General features: G+C 39.0%; 1 protein-coding gene across 1 annotated transcript in view; it reads left to right on the forward strand.

Annotated features, from left to right (window-relative positions):
* Positions 1–16,095, forward strand: part of LOC124595191 (esterase E4-like) — a 150,736-nt gene that overhangs the window by 79,185 nt on the left and 55,456 nt on the right. Inside the window, exons 5-6 of the mRNA XM_047133813.1 lie at positions 10,667–10,851; positions 13,221–13,395. Of these exons, the coding sequence (XP_046989769.1) occupies positions 10,667–10,851; positions 13,221–13,395 (360 nt within the window). The remainder of the gene's footprint in view (positions 1–10,666; positions 10,852–13,220; positions 13,396–16,095) is intronic.

The following is a 16,095-nucleotide window of genomic DNA, read 5'->3' on the forward strand; positions in this document are numbered from 1 at the left end:
ATTTTTTCATTTTGTGGTGCAGTTCTTCTTGTTGTCTCCGTGCTTGCTAAGATATTACTGTATCCCGTGCGAGAATGTATGATGAATTTCTTAAATCACAGAGCGTTTGACTCTAATTTAAAAATTGACTCTTTGATAACGAGCCATTTAGATGAATTTCGAGCCCAGATGATCAGACATTTATGTCGTTATTAAAAATTTTACTGGCACATTTGTGTGATATATCTTACAGTGTAATAAGCGCATAAAACACCAACATTATATGTGAAAGCTTAGCTTCTCTTGCAGCGTATTAATCTTATAGACCAATATTATATGTGAAAGCTTTGCACTTCGTGTAGCAACACTATGTATATTAATTTAAACCATTAACTTTTTCTATTTGTGTGTTCGCGCTACTTAACAGTGATGTTGCTATTGGCTGACTACATCATGTGTCCTAAGCTCTGAGTACCCGCTGTCATCGGCTGGCGAGATCACATGACATGAGCTATGACTGGCTTACAAAAGCGCATCGCAATCTCGATTTCAAATCTTCTTAAAGTAACATGTGGTGTTTGGTGGAATTCGTATTTAAACTTTCATAATATGAAAATATGCAACGTACATGTTGCTGCACATCAAAGATCTTTCCAAAACGTGTTTTCTTCCCTGTGTTTAGTTTTCTAAAGCGCTGGGAAATTCTATGCCCGTGTATAAAACCATAATCATTTAAAGGACTGATAAGTTATACAGTTCCAAGAGAAAATATCCTGTCAGTTAACAGGGAAAAAGTATGTTTTCACCCGGGAGAAAGTGTATTTTTAACTGGGAAATCTGGGAGAAACCCGGGAATTTTTTTTCCTTGTCCACATATACACCCTGTTAATATTCATCCATATAAGTTGGCAAGTCAGTACTGTAGAAAAAATGTCAAAAACAGAGGTGTATGTATCTTTACTAACTCAAGTATCAGGTACAAAAGAAGGTGTGAAGCTGAATCATTGAGTGTGAAAATCATCTATACAGTTGTATGAAATACAGGGAAAAGTCATAGTCATAGCATAGCAAATACAGACCACCTACTGGGATGCAGACATATTCATTAATCAATTAGAAACACTGCTTAACATTCCTTTTACTGAAAGAGCCACTGTAGTTGTCTATGGGAATTTCAACATAAATCTTATGAATGAAAATAGGCTAAACAATCAATTCCTAATCTATTATGTAGTTTCAATCTGTTTCCACACATACATGAACCCACAAGAATAACATATAATACAAACAGCCTTATAGATAATATATTTTCAGATATACAATCTTCGGGAGGATGACGGTTCAATCCCATGTCCAGCCATCCTGATTTAGGTTTTCCGTGATTTTCCTAAATCACTCCATGCAAATGCCAGGATGGGTCCTTTGAAAGGGCATGGCCGACTTCCATCCCTGTCTTTCCCGACTCTGATGAGACCGATGACCTCGCTGTTTGGTTTCTTCCCCCCAACCAATCCAATACAATCCACAGAAGTAGAAGTAACAAATACTGATTTGGGATTATCAGACCATAAGGCTCTTGTCCTTAAATTTCCTTCAATGTCACTGCAAGAAAAAAAGTGTACTTCATGTATGAAAAAAAAAATTCCACTGAAAACTGTGTAGAATTTACAAATATCCTAACTAGTGAGTCCTTGGCAGAAGTGCTGTCCCTAACAAATACAAATGATGCATATAACACTTTTTCTTCAATTTTCATGGGATATTTCAAAATGTGCTTTCCAAAGAAGCTGTCAAGAATCACATCAGTTCACAATAAAGCCAAGTTCTTGGATCACAGCTGGCATCGAAACTTCTTGTGAAACTCTAAAGAGACTAAATTCAAAACTGAATACATCTACAGATCCACAGTTCATAAAATATGTTAAGAATTACAAGAGGGTACATCGAAAAGCTATTGCCAAGGCAAAATTTATGAGTAATGACAACTTAATAAGACAGTCTGCTAACAAATCAAAAGCCATATGGCGTATTGTGAAGACTGAAAAAGGAAAGAGATGCAAAAACCAGGACATCATTCTCAAAAACACAGAAATTATCAATAATAAAAAACAAGATTTGCCAAATACATCAACAATTATTTCACAAATGCAACAACTTCATTAAGCTCAAAATTTAAAAACCAAGAAGAACCTGAATTTCCAAAACATGCTCATGCTAAGCCATGTCTCCGCAATATCCTTTCTTTCAGGAGTGCTAGTTCTGCAAGGTTCGCAGGAGAGCTTCTGTAAAGTTTGGAAAGTAGGAGACAAGGCACTGGCAGAAGTAAAGCTGTGAGTACCGGGCGTGAGTTGTGCTTCGGTAGCTCAGATGGTAGAGCACTTGCCCGCGAAAGGCAAAGGTCCCGAGTTTGAGTCTCGGTCGGGCACACAGTTTTAATCTGCCAGGAAGTTTCATATCAGCGCACAATCTGCTGCAGAGTGAAAATCTCATTCTGGAAACATCCCCTAGGCTGTGTCTAAGCCATGTCTCCACAATATCCTTTCTTTCAGGAGTGCTAGTCCTGCAAGGTTCGCAGGAGAGCTTCTGTAAAGTTTGGAAGGTAGGAGACGAGGTACTGGCAGAAGTAAAGCTGTGAGTACCGGGCGTGAGTCGTGCTTCGGTAGCTCAGATGGTAGAGCACTTGCCCGCAAAAGGCAAAGGTCCCGAGTTCGAGTCTCAGTCGGGCACACAGTTTTAATCTGCCAGGAAGTTTCATAAGGTCTTCCTGTTTAGGGAAGACAAAAGTGAAGTCTTATGGCAGACAGACTATGCAGTTAGAATACTGTTAGTATACAAGTATAAAAAGTTTTATTATTGTGTTTAGTATGACCAAGTATTATTCTTTGTACATTTTTTGTACATTTTTGTACGTATTATTCTTTGTACTACTTAATGTAAAATTTTGTATGTTTCTTTTGCACAAATTGTTTCCCATAAACTTACGTGTACTTTGGACAACATCCATACAATATTTATTGTCTATGGATGGATAAATAAATAAATAAAAAATAAATACAATTCATTTGCTCAATGTTTCATTCTTTTTTACAAACGTAATTGTCTTAAGCACATATGACGCATACACAATCGGTATGCGAGGTCTGTTCAAAAAATTCTGGAACTTTGTCCACAAAATTTTTCTTCACTTACCTATTATTTATTGTGCATCATCTCCTTCAAAATACTCTCCTCCACAATTGATACACCACTCCCAATGTCATTTCCATTTCAAGAAGCAGTCTTGGTACACCATTTGTTGGTTCATGTGAAGCGCCATCTGTGATTTTTCTTTTAGCTTGTATGTCATTGCAAATCTTCATCCTTGCAATGGGCATGTCTGGAGAGTACGGAGGATGAAGCAGCACAGTGATTTCGTTTTTTGTGCATTAGTCCCACACCAACAGGGATGAAGGTCTGGGTGCATTATTGTGATGCAAGAGCCGTGAATTGCCTCACCTTATTTAGGCCATTTCCTTCTCACATTTTCTTGCAGGCATCGCAACATGTCCTGATAGACTCATTGATTAACAGTTGTTCCTGTTGAATGAATTCATGATGAACTAATCCTTCAAAGCCAAAAAAAAACTATCAGTATGGCTTTGACATTTGACCTGACCTGACATTTTAGAAAACCTTTCCTGACCCTTTGTGAAGATTGAACCTTGGTCTCAACATCATAACTGTAGACCACAGCTCATTACCAGTTATGATTCTCTTAAGTAATATCTTGTTCTCATTTACATGATCCAAAATGTCTTCACAGATAGTGAGGTGAAGGTCTTTCTGGTCTTGAGTCATGAGCTGTGGGGCAAAAGTGGTGGCGACGTGATTCACTCCATGCTGCTGTGCCAGGATTTCATGACACGATCCAACTGCAATCTGCAATCTCTTGGACAGTCAGTGATCGACTGGCCACAGAATTCTGTTGACAACCCTGACATGTACATCGTCAGTAGACATCAAAGGGTGTCCTGAAAGAGGTTCATCTTTAACTTCCATCCGGCAATTTGTAAACTGTTTGAGCCATTTGTGAAACTGAGTATGGCTTAAGCACTCATTACTGTATGCTTGGTGCGTAATTTTTCTGTGTCTCTGCAAAGATTTTCTTGAATTTCATGCAAGATTTAATGCAGACGTGTTGCTCCCCTAATTCTGCCGTCTTGAAATTCACAAAGTGTGTGACACAGTGTTTTACTCAATACAGTACTGAGCAGAAACTAACAGACATGCAGCAATGAAGTGTCTGGCAGTTACACATCAAACACAGGTGTGTGCAGGGATGCCAACCTCATTTTGCTCCAACACATCGCTGGCGTGAAATTACGAATCTTCTGGAATTTTTTTAGTGAACCTGACAAAGTGGTCCCTACAGGACTGGTGTTTAATTATATTAGGAATTATCCTAATTTCTCTTGTCTGAAGCCTGGATATTCTATCCGTTTATGAGGGTATCTCAAAAAATGAGTTACATATGTCATCCGATGCTAAGAATGTTAAGGGTTTCCTGCAGACTCAGTTATACTGTGGTATAGACAACAGGTGTATCACAGTGTGGGAGTGAATAATGCAGCAACTCGAAACATGCTCCAAAGTTGAAATACGCGGGACAGTGTCATCCTTGTGGGCAAAACATCTGAATTGTACACAGATTCACCATGAAATTCTTGGTGATACATGGATCAAATGCAATGTCACACCCAGCCATAGTGAAATGTGCCAGCAGTTTGACCCAGGCCACACAAATGTTGGTGATAGTGAGAAGAAGACCAGCAACATCAACCATAGATGACAATGCCCAGAAAACAGAGGAACCAGTTACCATGAACTGCAGGTTTTCTGATAATGAGGGTATTCACACATTGGTTATCCAATCACTTTGTGACCAGTGGCAAATTTCTATCATTGATTAACTGAATATTGGTAGAACATTCCAACTGTTGTTTACTGAGACTTGGTGACTATGTTGAAAAATAGTGTCAGATATCTTTATCACTTTGAAGTATAGTGAAGCATTCAATAAAAGTTATGTGGCCTGCATTATAATGTGTAACTTACTTTTTGCAGTCCCCTTGTAGACAGTGTGTGCTTCACCACAAATTTCAGCTCCAGTTTGCAAATGAAAGTGGATTAATCCATAGTATATTTATTTAAGAACAGCATAAGTTATTATGTTTGTGACACTTTTAGTAATGAAATATTATAGCTAATCTTTTTACATGTGTAGCAATATGCACTTTCCATGAAAGATATTCGTCAATCAAAATGCCTAAAAATTTATGTTTATCAGATTTTTCAGCTGTAGACAGTGATTCATTATTTATGTCTGCTTGAGATTGCTTATAATGTAGTAAAAACTTCATGACAACAGTCTTGTCCTTACTCAGTGTAGGTTAATTGTTGATCAGACATTCTACTGTCAGTTTAAAGTTATCTTCATTGTTTTGGAATGCTAGCCACTCGGTACAGCCCCAGCTACTAAATGATTTATCATAGAATATTTGTAAAGCACTTTAATAATTTTCATAGAATGAGAGCTATCCACAGACTGCAAGACTAGAGATCTGTTTGCGTTTGCAAGATCTCTGACCTAAAAAGCAGTGCCTGACCCATAAACTACAGAAGTAGCCAAAGTATAAATTTGACCACAACGTCACACTAGCTTTTGGGTTTTTGCTTTTTTGTGAGTAAAAGATCACACATTCACCCACATACAACCACACAGATTCACAAATGCACACTCCTGTGGCCATGACAAGACTGATTATCATTATTGAAAGCAGTTGCCTGCACTGAAGGAAGTGGGGAGGAGGTAAGGAAGGAAGAAAAGGGGCGGGGGTGTAGGGAATGACATAAAGTAGTTAGAAAAAGGCAGGTCTTTTGATAGATGACTCAGTGGCTGTACAACAAGACGAAAGTATTACAGACAGTAGAGAATTAAAGAGATATAGAAAGGGGGAGAGGTGAGAAGGGAGGTGGAGAAAGAGAGGAAGTTGAAAATGAAGAAGACAGGCAAAAGGGGAGAGGGGAGAGAGAAAGAGAGAGAGAGAGAGAGAAAATACCCACTTGGGTGGAAGAAGTGTGGTGGGGAAGGCAGTACATGATTTGGATGGGTAAGGAGTGATGTGGGCAGAAAAGAAAAGGGAAAAGGCAAGTTGAGGCAGTGGGAAACAGGTTAGTGGAGGATTAGGCCAAGGGTATTGTGAGAATGCAGGATTTGCTGGAGAGACAATTCCCACCTTTGTATTTCAGAAAACATGCGCTATATGAAAGTATCCAAATGCCATGCATAGTGAAGCACCTGTAAAAGTCAGTTTTGTTGTAATGACCAGGACATTTGGCAACTGGATGGTTTAGTTTTTGGTTTGTCAGAGTTTAGCAGTCCCATTCATGTGAGTAAACAGTCAGTTACCTGTTGGGCCCACATAGAATGCTGCACAGTACTTGAGGAAACTGAGTGATCAGTCTGTCTGACTGCTGTGCAGAGGACCCATCTTCAATTCCCTATACTGCCAAGAATGTTTCCTTGGTGAGAGGATTGGAATGGGGTGCACTCATCCTCATGATGCCAATTGAGGAGCTACTTGGCCAAGTAGTAGCAGTCGTGGAGGATGGCATGGCCGTCAGTTGGTACCAGGATATGTTTATGGATAAGCTGGATATGATTTTCTGTATCAGTAAAAGCTCTGGCAGGATTATTTGCAATTTTGACAACTTCTGCTTCTCACTGCAGTTGTGACATCAACAGTTGGTGTGGCATGTAAAGAAGGAGACTTATAGGTATAGAGTGGGTGACAGCTGCTAAAGTGAAAATACTGATGCTGGTTGGCATGCTAGATATATAAGGACATATTTATGGAGTCATCCGAGAGGTGGGGGTCAACATCTAGGAAGGTGGATCATTGTGTTGAAAATGACCAGGTGAAGTGGTTTTGTGGGCAGGTGTTGAAGTTACTGAGGAAAGAGTGAAGGTTGTCCTTGCCATGAGCCTGAATCATGAAAATATGACCAGTAAATGTGAATCAGACAAGCAGTTAAGGTGTTGGCTAGAGAGAAAAGATTCCTTCAGGATGGCCCATGTGAGCACAGATGGCGCCTTGGAATGCCACCTACCCTGTGATACAACACTCACCACCTCTTTTCTTATACTCCTGGTCAACCACGTTGTGACCTACAGTTATTTCACTTTTGAAGGCCATATGTATGAACAAATCCATGGTACTGCCATAGGTAAACATATGGCACCATCCTATGCTAACCATTTATGGACCAGCTGGAGGATTCCTTCATCTCTAGTCAATGCCTAAAACCCCTCGTCCGGTTTAGATTCATTGATGGCATTCTCATGATCTGCACGCATGGCAAGGACAACCTTCACTCTTTCCTCAGGAACCTCACTGCCAACTTCTAAAACCATTTCACCTTGTCCTTCTCAACTCAATGAGCCACCTTCCTAGATGGTCAATCTCCAACTCTCAGGTGGTCCCATAAATATATCTGTTCATATCAAGGCCAGAAACCACCAGCCATTCATCTACTTTAACAGCTGTCACTCATTCCATGTCAAAAAATCTCTTCCTTACATCCTCACCACCTGTGGATGCTGCATCTGCATTGAAAAACAGGAGTTGTCAAAATATGTCAATAATGCTGCCAGAGCCTTTATTGATAGACAATGTCCTATCCAGTTCATCCATAAACAGAGCTCCCATGACTTGTCCTCCTCTGACAGCAATAAATTTGTTAGCAAGCAGCCAATCCACACACCACTAATCACCAAATATTACCCTGGACTTGAGAAGCTCAACTGCATGCTACACCAGGTCTTCAACTGTCTATTGTTGTCCTGAGATGAGGATAATCATACCAAACATCTTAACCATATCACCCAAAGTAATGTTCTGCTGCCCAGCCAACCTATATAATCCTGTCCATCCCTATTCCAATCTTTTCTACTCCAATCCTACATCCAGTGAGTCACTTCCTTGTGAATGATCCAGGCGCAATACTTGTCCTACACACTTGCCCACCACCTTCTACTGCATCCAGTAACAGGTATTCTGTACTCAATAAAAAGCAGTTCCATGTGTGAAAGCAGCCCTATCATAAATTAGTTATGCCACAGTTACTGTGCAGCATTCTGAGTCAGTATGACAGTAAGACTGTGTGCTCGCATGAGTGGTGATTGCTGAACTGAGGCAATTCGCAAACTTTACCATCCATTTGCCAAATGTACTGTGCACTACAACACAAAAGATGTTAACAACTACTTCACTGCACATACAACTTGGAGACTTCAATCAAGAACAAGTTTATCTGAACTAATTGGAATTGTCTCTCCAGCTTATCTTGTGCTCTCACAATCCCCCTGGCCTAAACCTCTACTAAAGTGTTTCCCACTGTCTCACCTTGCCATTTTGCTTTTCTCTTCAGTCATTGTCTGCACTACTCCTTTCCTGCCCAGGCCATGTACTACCTTCTCCCACCACTCTTCCCTCTCCTCCCCCCACACCCCACACCCCCGCAAAAAAATCATGTGGTCATTTTCTCTCTCTCTGTCTCTCTCTTTCTCTCTTCCCTTCCTCCCCCTCCCCCTTTTCCACCCCTCACTCCTTCTCTCTCCCTTCCCTAACTCCGTCTCCAAATTACTCTCTTCCTTCCCACTCTCCCCCTCTACTTCTACGTATATACATATATCTCTTTATCTCTTAATCTCTCACTCCCCCCCCCCCCCCCCCCCCCCCCCGAACTGTTCTTTCCATCATATATTGTGCATCCACTCAGTCATCTGTGTTTCTCGCTACTGCCTTGTGCTATTCCGCAACCTCTCCTTACCATTTGCATCCTTTGCTACCTTCTCCCCACATCTATCAACCCAGCCAACTGCTCTGTTATAATCGTTGTCATCACAGCTTCTGCTTCAGATTAAATACTTATGTAACTTAAACAATGGAAAGTCCTGGATGGAATAACAACAATATGGCAAGGATAAATTACTATTTGCCATATAGAGGCGGAACTAATCCACAATGGAACAGAATTCTAGAAATATTTCAGCTTTTGGTCAAAATCCTTTTTCAGAAGTTGAAAACTCACACACATTCACACAAGCATAATTGACACACAAAAAGCTGCTGCCTCCTGGCCCTAAGGCCTGACTTAGCACCTGGAAACAATAGCCCTATGTGTGTATGAATTTTCTATTTCTAAAGAAGGATTTTGACCAAAATCTGAAATATTTTTCGAATTATTTTCTTAGTGGTAAGTAGCAATCTGTCCTTGCCATATTGTTATTTGTGTAACTTCATTGATTTCACCTGTAGGGTGAGTAGGAATGGAAATACAGGAAATAATCCTTCAGTTTTGCCTGTGATGATGGCTTCATTTAAGATAGTTATCTAGCTAGATACCAAGAAATTTTGCTGAAAGAAATTCAGTTATTGAATTATGTTAATGTGAATTTATGGACTAGCATGATTTTTTTCATTTTTTATTTTTTTGAAATAGTTAAACAAGAATTTGTGTTTACTTGAATTCACATCCCTGAAAGTTGTCCTTCATGATGATATGTTTATAACATGCTGACTTAGTGGATGTGTGTATTTTTTTGCTTTAATTAGTTTATCAATTTTAGTTACATATCACAAAAACTAAAAGCAATGCAAGGTAACTTGATAGATAAAAAAATCTACTCATTAAGTGGCAGCAGGAGAAAATACGTACAAAAGTATTGAAATTTGCATGCTTTCAGATCCATTGGATTGTTCTTTTGGCAGAAGTGTTAAAGGGGAGGAAGAGAGGCGAATCAAAAGGATTAATAAGGTTTAGGAAATGGAGAGAGTTTGGAAAAGGTACACAGAACCCCAGATCAGAGGATGCTTACCAGACAGGATAAGAAGGAAAGACTGATAGTTTGGGACTGCATTGGACAAGATTTGAAAACCTGAGAGCTTAAGGATAGAAGATGGGATAATACACAATACAGATATTACTGACAAAACACTGTGCACAAGTTAATAACAGCAGGTAGAGATGGTGGTGGGGAGGAGGCCTGGGGAGTTAGACAGGTCATAAAATAAAAGAAAAAGAAAATTTATCTTCTGATCTGTCTGTCCCCCCACATCCATCCCCCACCCCCACCCGTCTCTGCCACATAGGATGCACTTAGCTTCCTGCTCTTTTAATTCATGTGCGATGTTTTGTCACTAATCTGTCTTGCATCTTACCCTACCTTCCCCCTTTAAACTCTCAGGTTTTTAAATCTTATCTGGTGCAGTCCCAACAGGCGTCTTTCCTTCTCATCCTGTCCTGTAAGTCACCCCTGATCCAGGGTTCTGGGTGACTTTCCCAAACTCTCCTCATTTCCTAAACCTCAGCAGTCCTTTTCCTACATCCCTCTTCCTTCCCCTTCAACCATTCTGCCAGAAGAAGGAGCCACTAGCTCTGAAAGCGTGTAAATTTCAATAAAAGCAATACAAAATTATACATTAGAAAAGAATACAAACGAAAATCAAAGAATTATGATGCTACAGAAATCTTAGTCCAGATTTTGAAGCCCTATTGAAAATTGTACAAATATCACACCATAAATCAACAAGATTATAATAGACATTTGTTATCAATTGTAATAAGAAATAATATGTTTCTTCAGGTTTGTTTCATAAGGGCATTGTAATGAGTGGAGCCGACCTGACAAGTACTGATCCTGATCCATTACAGAAAGCCAGAAAGCAAGCAAGACTACTGAACTGCCCAGATACATCATCAGAAGAGATAATTAGTTGCTTGAGAGAAAAGGATGCTTTGGAAATTGCAAAATCAGTAACACAGTTTTATGTAAGCATCATATTTTTAGTTGTAATATGTTACAGGTGTCCTGTAATTACTTCTCTGCTGTGTGAATTAATTCACCTCCCAGTATCTGTTGCTCTTATTGTCTCAATAATCTGTACTACTTGTTCCAGTTGTTCTCATCTCCTACTATGTTTTCCTCCAATTTACTACTCCATTAATGAGCTGATGCATTTGTCCTGATGCTTCATTATATGTCCCACCATAGTGTTTTTTTCCCTTGTGAGGAGAGCTTCGTACTAATTGTGTAGTAACAGTTGTGTTATGGAAGTGACAATTGAAGTATGTAACACTGATGGTTCTGAGTCTTTGTTTTACTTCAGAAGCTTCTCTAAAAGTTTTTAAAGCAGGAGCAGGTGGAGCATGAGCCGTGCCTGTATAGCTCTTCTGGTAAGAGCAAAAGGCAAGGTTCTGGGTTCCACTGGTAATCAGACGGGGCATGATAACAACCAGTGCACCTGACTCTATAGCAAATAGTTATCCTGTCAGATCATTTCAAAATCACATGTACAGAGTCATGGACACTCAGCCTTTTAATGATTTCATAGATGATGTCATTAATATTTGTGATATATTTAGGAACTGGATTCAAACAGATTTGAAATCCATCACAAATGCAAACATGTTAGTGACCACAAGAGAAACATTCAGATGCCTATATTCTGATTTGTGTACCAAAATTGTTGATAAAAGCATAACTGCAGACAAAATTAAATCAACTGTACAATGAATTGTACCTGTTGTTAACATCAGATGATTTACAAAGACATTGGTGCAAGAGAAACAAAGCTGTTTGATTGATCTTCAGAATAAGCATACTGATTTTCAGTTTTCAAGAATTACCAACATATTTTGTTATTTATGGAATAAGATGCCAGTTTTTCCAAAATATCCTGCTTTAAGGCAGCACTTAAATTACCTACAATTTGGTTAAATCAGTGTTTTTATGCCCCTTGTGATAAATATGCAAACTGCTTTGGTGAGCATTTTGACACACAGGTGATGCATACAGTTTTATAAATAAATGGATGGCTCATTTTTCACAAAATAACTTTACAAAGGGGTCTAGCTAAGGCAGATTCTTATTCATATGCTAAGGCATTTATTAATGATAACAGTACTTACCTGCTCTGAGTGCCATTATCAGCTGTCAGATCCCAGCTGTTGCATCAGACATACAGTGTCAACAACAGTTGTTGGCAGTACAAGAATGCTTACAAACTATGCTACAGGCTAACCATATCCTTAAAGTTAGGCCATATAATAGAAAGAAGAGTAGGAAGAAATACTAAGGAAGTCAGTACTATAACTGCAACCTGATCCTTCTAAATCAACAAAATTTATGGACTGGACTTGCAGTACAGCATGTAACTCTCATGACAAGGATGCACTTCTATCATGGAAATTTCCTCAGTCATCAACACTGTGTTGGATATCAGACACCTCCCAACCTACTCATTTGACTCAATATCAGAAAGTGATTTCAATTCAATAATTATTGGTTTTTCCTTTTTCAAAACGCTGCTGTTTAAATTACCTATTCTCTTCAAGGTGGAACATCAATTTTCCACTATTATAACCACTATCCTCACATCAAGAAACATAAAAACTTGCAAATCATCATGGACTTCTTAAGAGATTGTAACCTACAGACGTAACTGAGCAGATTCCCTCATGCAGTTCTGTAGTATCTTGTGGGCTATCAGGCACCAGAGGTATAACTATATGTTGCTTACTTGGTACCTTTTAGAAACCACAGTGCATCCAAAAGATAATGCCACAATATCATTTCATAATAAATTAGTCTCTTTAGTTTTTTTCATCATTCCATAGACAGATTTTACCTAAAAGACTGTATGTCTACAACTCCCGTGCCCTTCAGTTCATTGTTGTTTTTTGCTTTCATAGACAACTACCTATTCATTTGTTTGCTAATGTGATCTACTCTTGCCTTTAACACTCTGTGATCTCCTATGATTGGGACACAGCAGTTATTATGGTGTGTACTAGTAACTAAAACTTGCATGATATTTATTGGCGTGCAATTATGATGCAGTTCTCTTAATTTTTAGTTTTTTAAATGTTGTCTTCTGTCTGATTTTATTTCACTTAATGTGGGTCATGTATACATAAAGCATTCACATAATCATCAGTGTGATAGTCATTAGCTATCTCCTTTGAGCCAGTACCTAAAGAAATAACAATAAAAAATAACAAAAATAAACTGTCTTTCACTTATTCTTCTTTGGACATAGATTCATATATTTGTCATGGAAGCTGATGAATATAGTGCAGAATAGATTTGAAAGATGAATCACTGTTCCACAATTGTGTCTGATGCATTATTTTTACAGGAATGGGGCTCTGATCCAATGGTTGCATTTGGATCTGTCACTGAGAAAGATTTTCGAGATGGAGCTGAAAGATTCTTGACAGCTGATGTCACGGAACTGTTTCTTTCAGGGAATTTCACTCATATTCCATTGATAATAGGAACAACCAAAGATGAAATCTCTTGGAAAGGCTTGGGTTTGTCATTTGTTTTGGACACAAATAATTATTATTATTATTTTCAGTGATATGCAAACTGAAGGTTGAAAGTCAGAGTAAAATTAATACAGGAAGGTCTGTTCAATTAATAATGTATTTTAAATGGTAGAATTCTCAGTAGAAGTTGAGCTCTTAAAACCATATTCTATGCTTTTGTAAGTTTACATTGGCATCAATATCTGTACTGTGAAGACTACTGCAAAGTGCATGCCAAAGAGTAGTTGTACTATGTATTTTATGCGAAATGTTATTCTTACCTGTTCATGGCTGGAGTTGAGAAGAATGATACATTTTTGTTTTCATCTTAAGGCTCATTTAGTTACTTATTAGTGTTAGTGTGTGTTGTTATTGAGCAAATTTTACTTAAATGATTCATACAATAATAATAACTACTTAGGACTGCATTGGATGCTCATCTTGGAATTTTTTAAACACATTATTGTGAGGTACTGGGCATCTGTCTTCCAATTTAGGCCACTTATCGTCATTCAGTATTGAAGTTACACTGGTTTGGCAACCAAACACACTGTGAAAATTTGTACCACCATCTGTGTACAAGAATGTGTCCTGAAAAGGACAACCCTTTTCAACAGTTTTTAAGTATAGGGCATACAGTGCAAGTGGTTTATAAGCAATTTCTTTTGTAGATCATCTGTAGTTTCTCAGTATGCTACGAACAAACTGAAAACCTGCCACTTGTTTTACTTAAAATTTGATTTACCTGACCATCCTGTTTCATTTTCACACACATGTTGTTGTTTTCATTATTCATATGATGCGACTGACATCAGTTTTTACTGAAGTTACTACGTTTGTACAAGAGCATAACTTTACATTTCACTCTATTATGAGTGTTATACAATTCTGATATTTTGTACACTTTCAATTGGATATTGCTATAATATTTGACAGACATTCCTTCTTCACAGATAGCCACATCATCTGCACAATGTCTGGTACTACCACTCCTCCTTGTGGTACATCTGAAATTATTTCTATCTGTGAAGGACACTATGTATAATAGTAAATATACTGTATTGTGTCTGTTGTGATGTTATCACTCTGTTCATAAGCATGGATTAATATTCTGAATGAATTCATTTTCTTTGATATACTGTGTAACCAAAAGTATGCAGATACCTGGCTGAAAATGACTTACAACTTTGTGGCGCTCTCCATCGGTGATGCTGGAAGTCAATACGGTGTTGGCCCTGCCTTAGCCTTGATGGCAGCTTCCACTCTCACAGGCATATGTTCAATCAGGTGCTGGAAGGTTTCTTGGGGAATGGCAGCCCATTCTTCATGGAGTGCTGCACTGAGGGGAGGTATCAATGTTGGTCAGTGAGGCCTGGCATAAAGTCAGCTTTCCATAACAAGCCAAAGGTGTTCTACAGGATTCAGGTCGTGACCCTATGCAGGCTAGTCCATTACAGGGATGTTATTGTCATGTAACCACTCTGCCACAGGCCGTGCATTATGAACAGGTGCTCGATTGTGTTGAAAGATGCAATCGCCATCCCCGAATTGCTCTTCAACGGTGGGAAGCAAGAAGGTGCTTAAAACATCAATGTAGACCTGTGCTGTGATAGTGCTATGCAAAAGAACAAGGGGTGCAGGCCCCCTCTATGAAAAACACAACCACAGCATAACACCACCGCCTCCGAAATTTATTGTTGGCACTATACATGCTGGCCGACGACGTTAACTGGGCATTCGCCACACCCACACCCTGCCATCAGATCGCCACATTGTGTTCCGTGATTCATCACTCCACACAACATTTTTCCACTGTTCAATCCTCCAATGTTTATGCTCCTTACACCAAGAGAGGCATCGTTTGGCATTTTCCGGTATGATGTGTGGCTTATGAGCAGCCGCTTGACCATGAAATCCAAGTTTTCTCACCTCCCACCTAACTGTCATAGTACTTGCAGTGGATCCTGATGCAGTTTGGAATTCCTGTGCGACGGTCTGGATAGATGTCTGGCTATTACACATTATGACCCTCTTCAACTGTCGGTGGTCTCTGTCAGTCAACAGACAAGGTCGGCCTGTACGCTTCTGTGTTGTACGTGTCCCTTCATATTTTCACTTCACTATCACATTGGAAACATTGGACCTAGGGATGTTTAGGAGTGTGGAAATCTTGTGTAAAGACATATTACACAAGTGACACCCAATTACCTGACCACGTTCGAAGTCCCTGAATTCTGCAGAGTACCCATTCTGCTCTCTTACGATGTCTAATGACTACTGTGGTTGCTGATATGGAGTACCTAGCATTGGGTGGCAGCACAATGCACCTAGTATGAAAAACATATGTTTTTGGGGGTGTCTGGATACTTTTTATCACATAGTGTAGATGATTATGTGGTAATGATCTGGTAGTATGTCAGAGATCTAAGAACACTAAAACTTTTTGGTAACCTCTATTCATGCCACTTAGGGTATCGTATGTGGAGAATGGAAGTTGTGTTTTTCATGATTAGTATTTTTGCACACTGTGTTAGTTGCCAAAGAAGAGTTCATTTTGTTTATGTAGTTCATTATACTGAATTCAGAGCATGTATTAGAATTCTTTGACAAATGGAGGAAAATCATTTACAATCATAGTTGTGTAGATTGTTTTACTATTATTTTTGTAGATGAATGTAACCTGTGTGCTCTAATGCAATCATC

This window comes from Schistocerca americana, chromosome 2, assembly GCF_021461395.2.
Source record: "Schistocerca americana isolate TAMUIC-IGC-003095 chromosome 2, iqSchAmer2.1, whole genome shotgun sequence".
In the NCBI taxonomy this organism is placed as follows: Eukaryota; Metazoa; Arthropoda; class Insecta; order Orthoptera; family Acrididae; genus Schistocerca; species Schistocerca americana.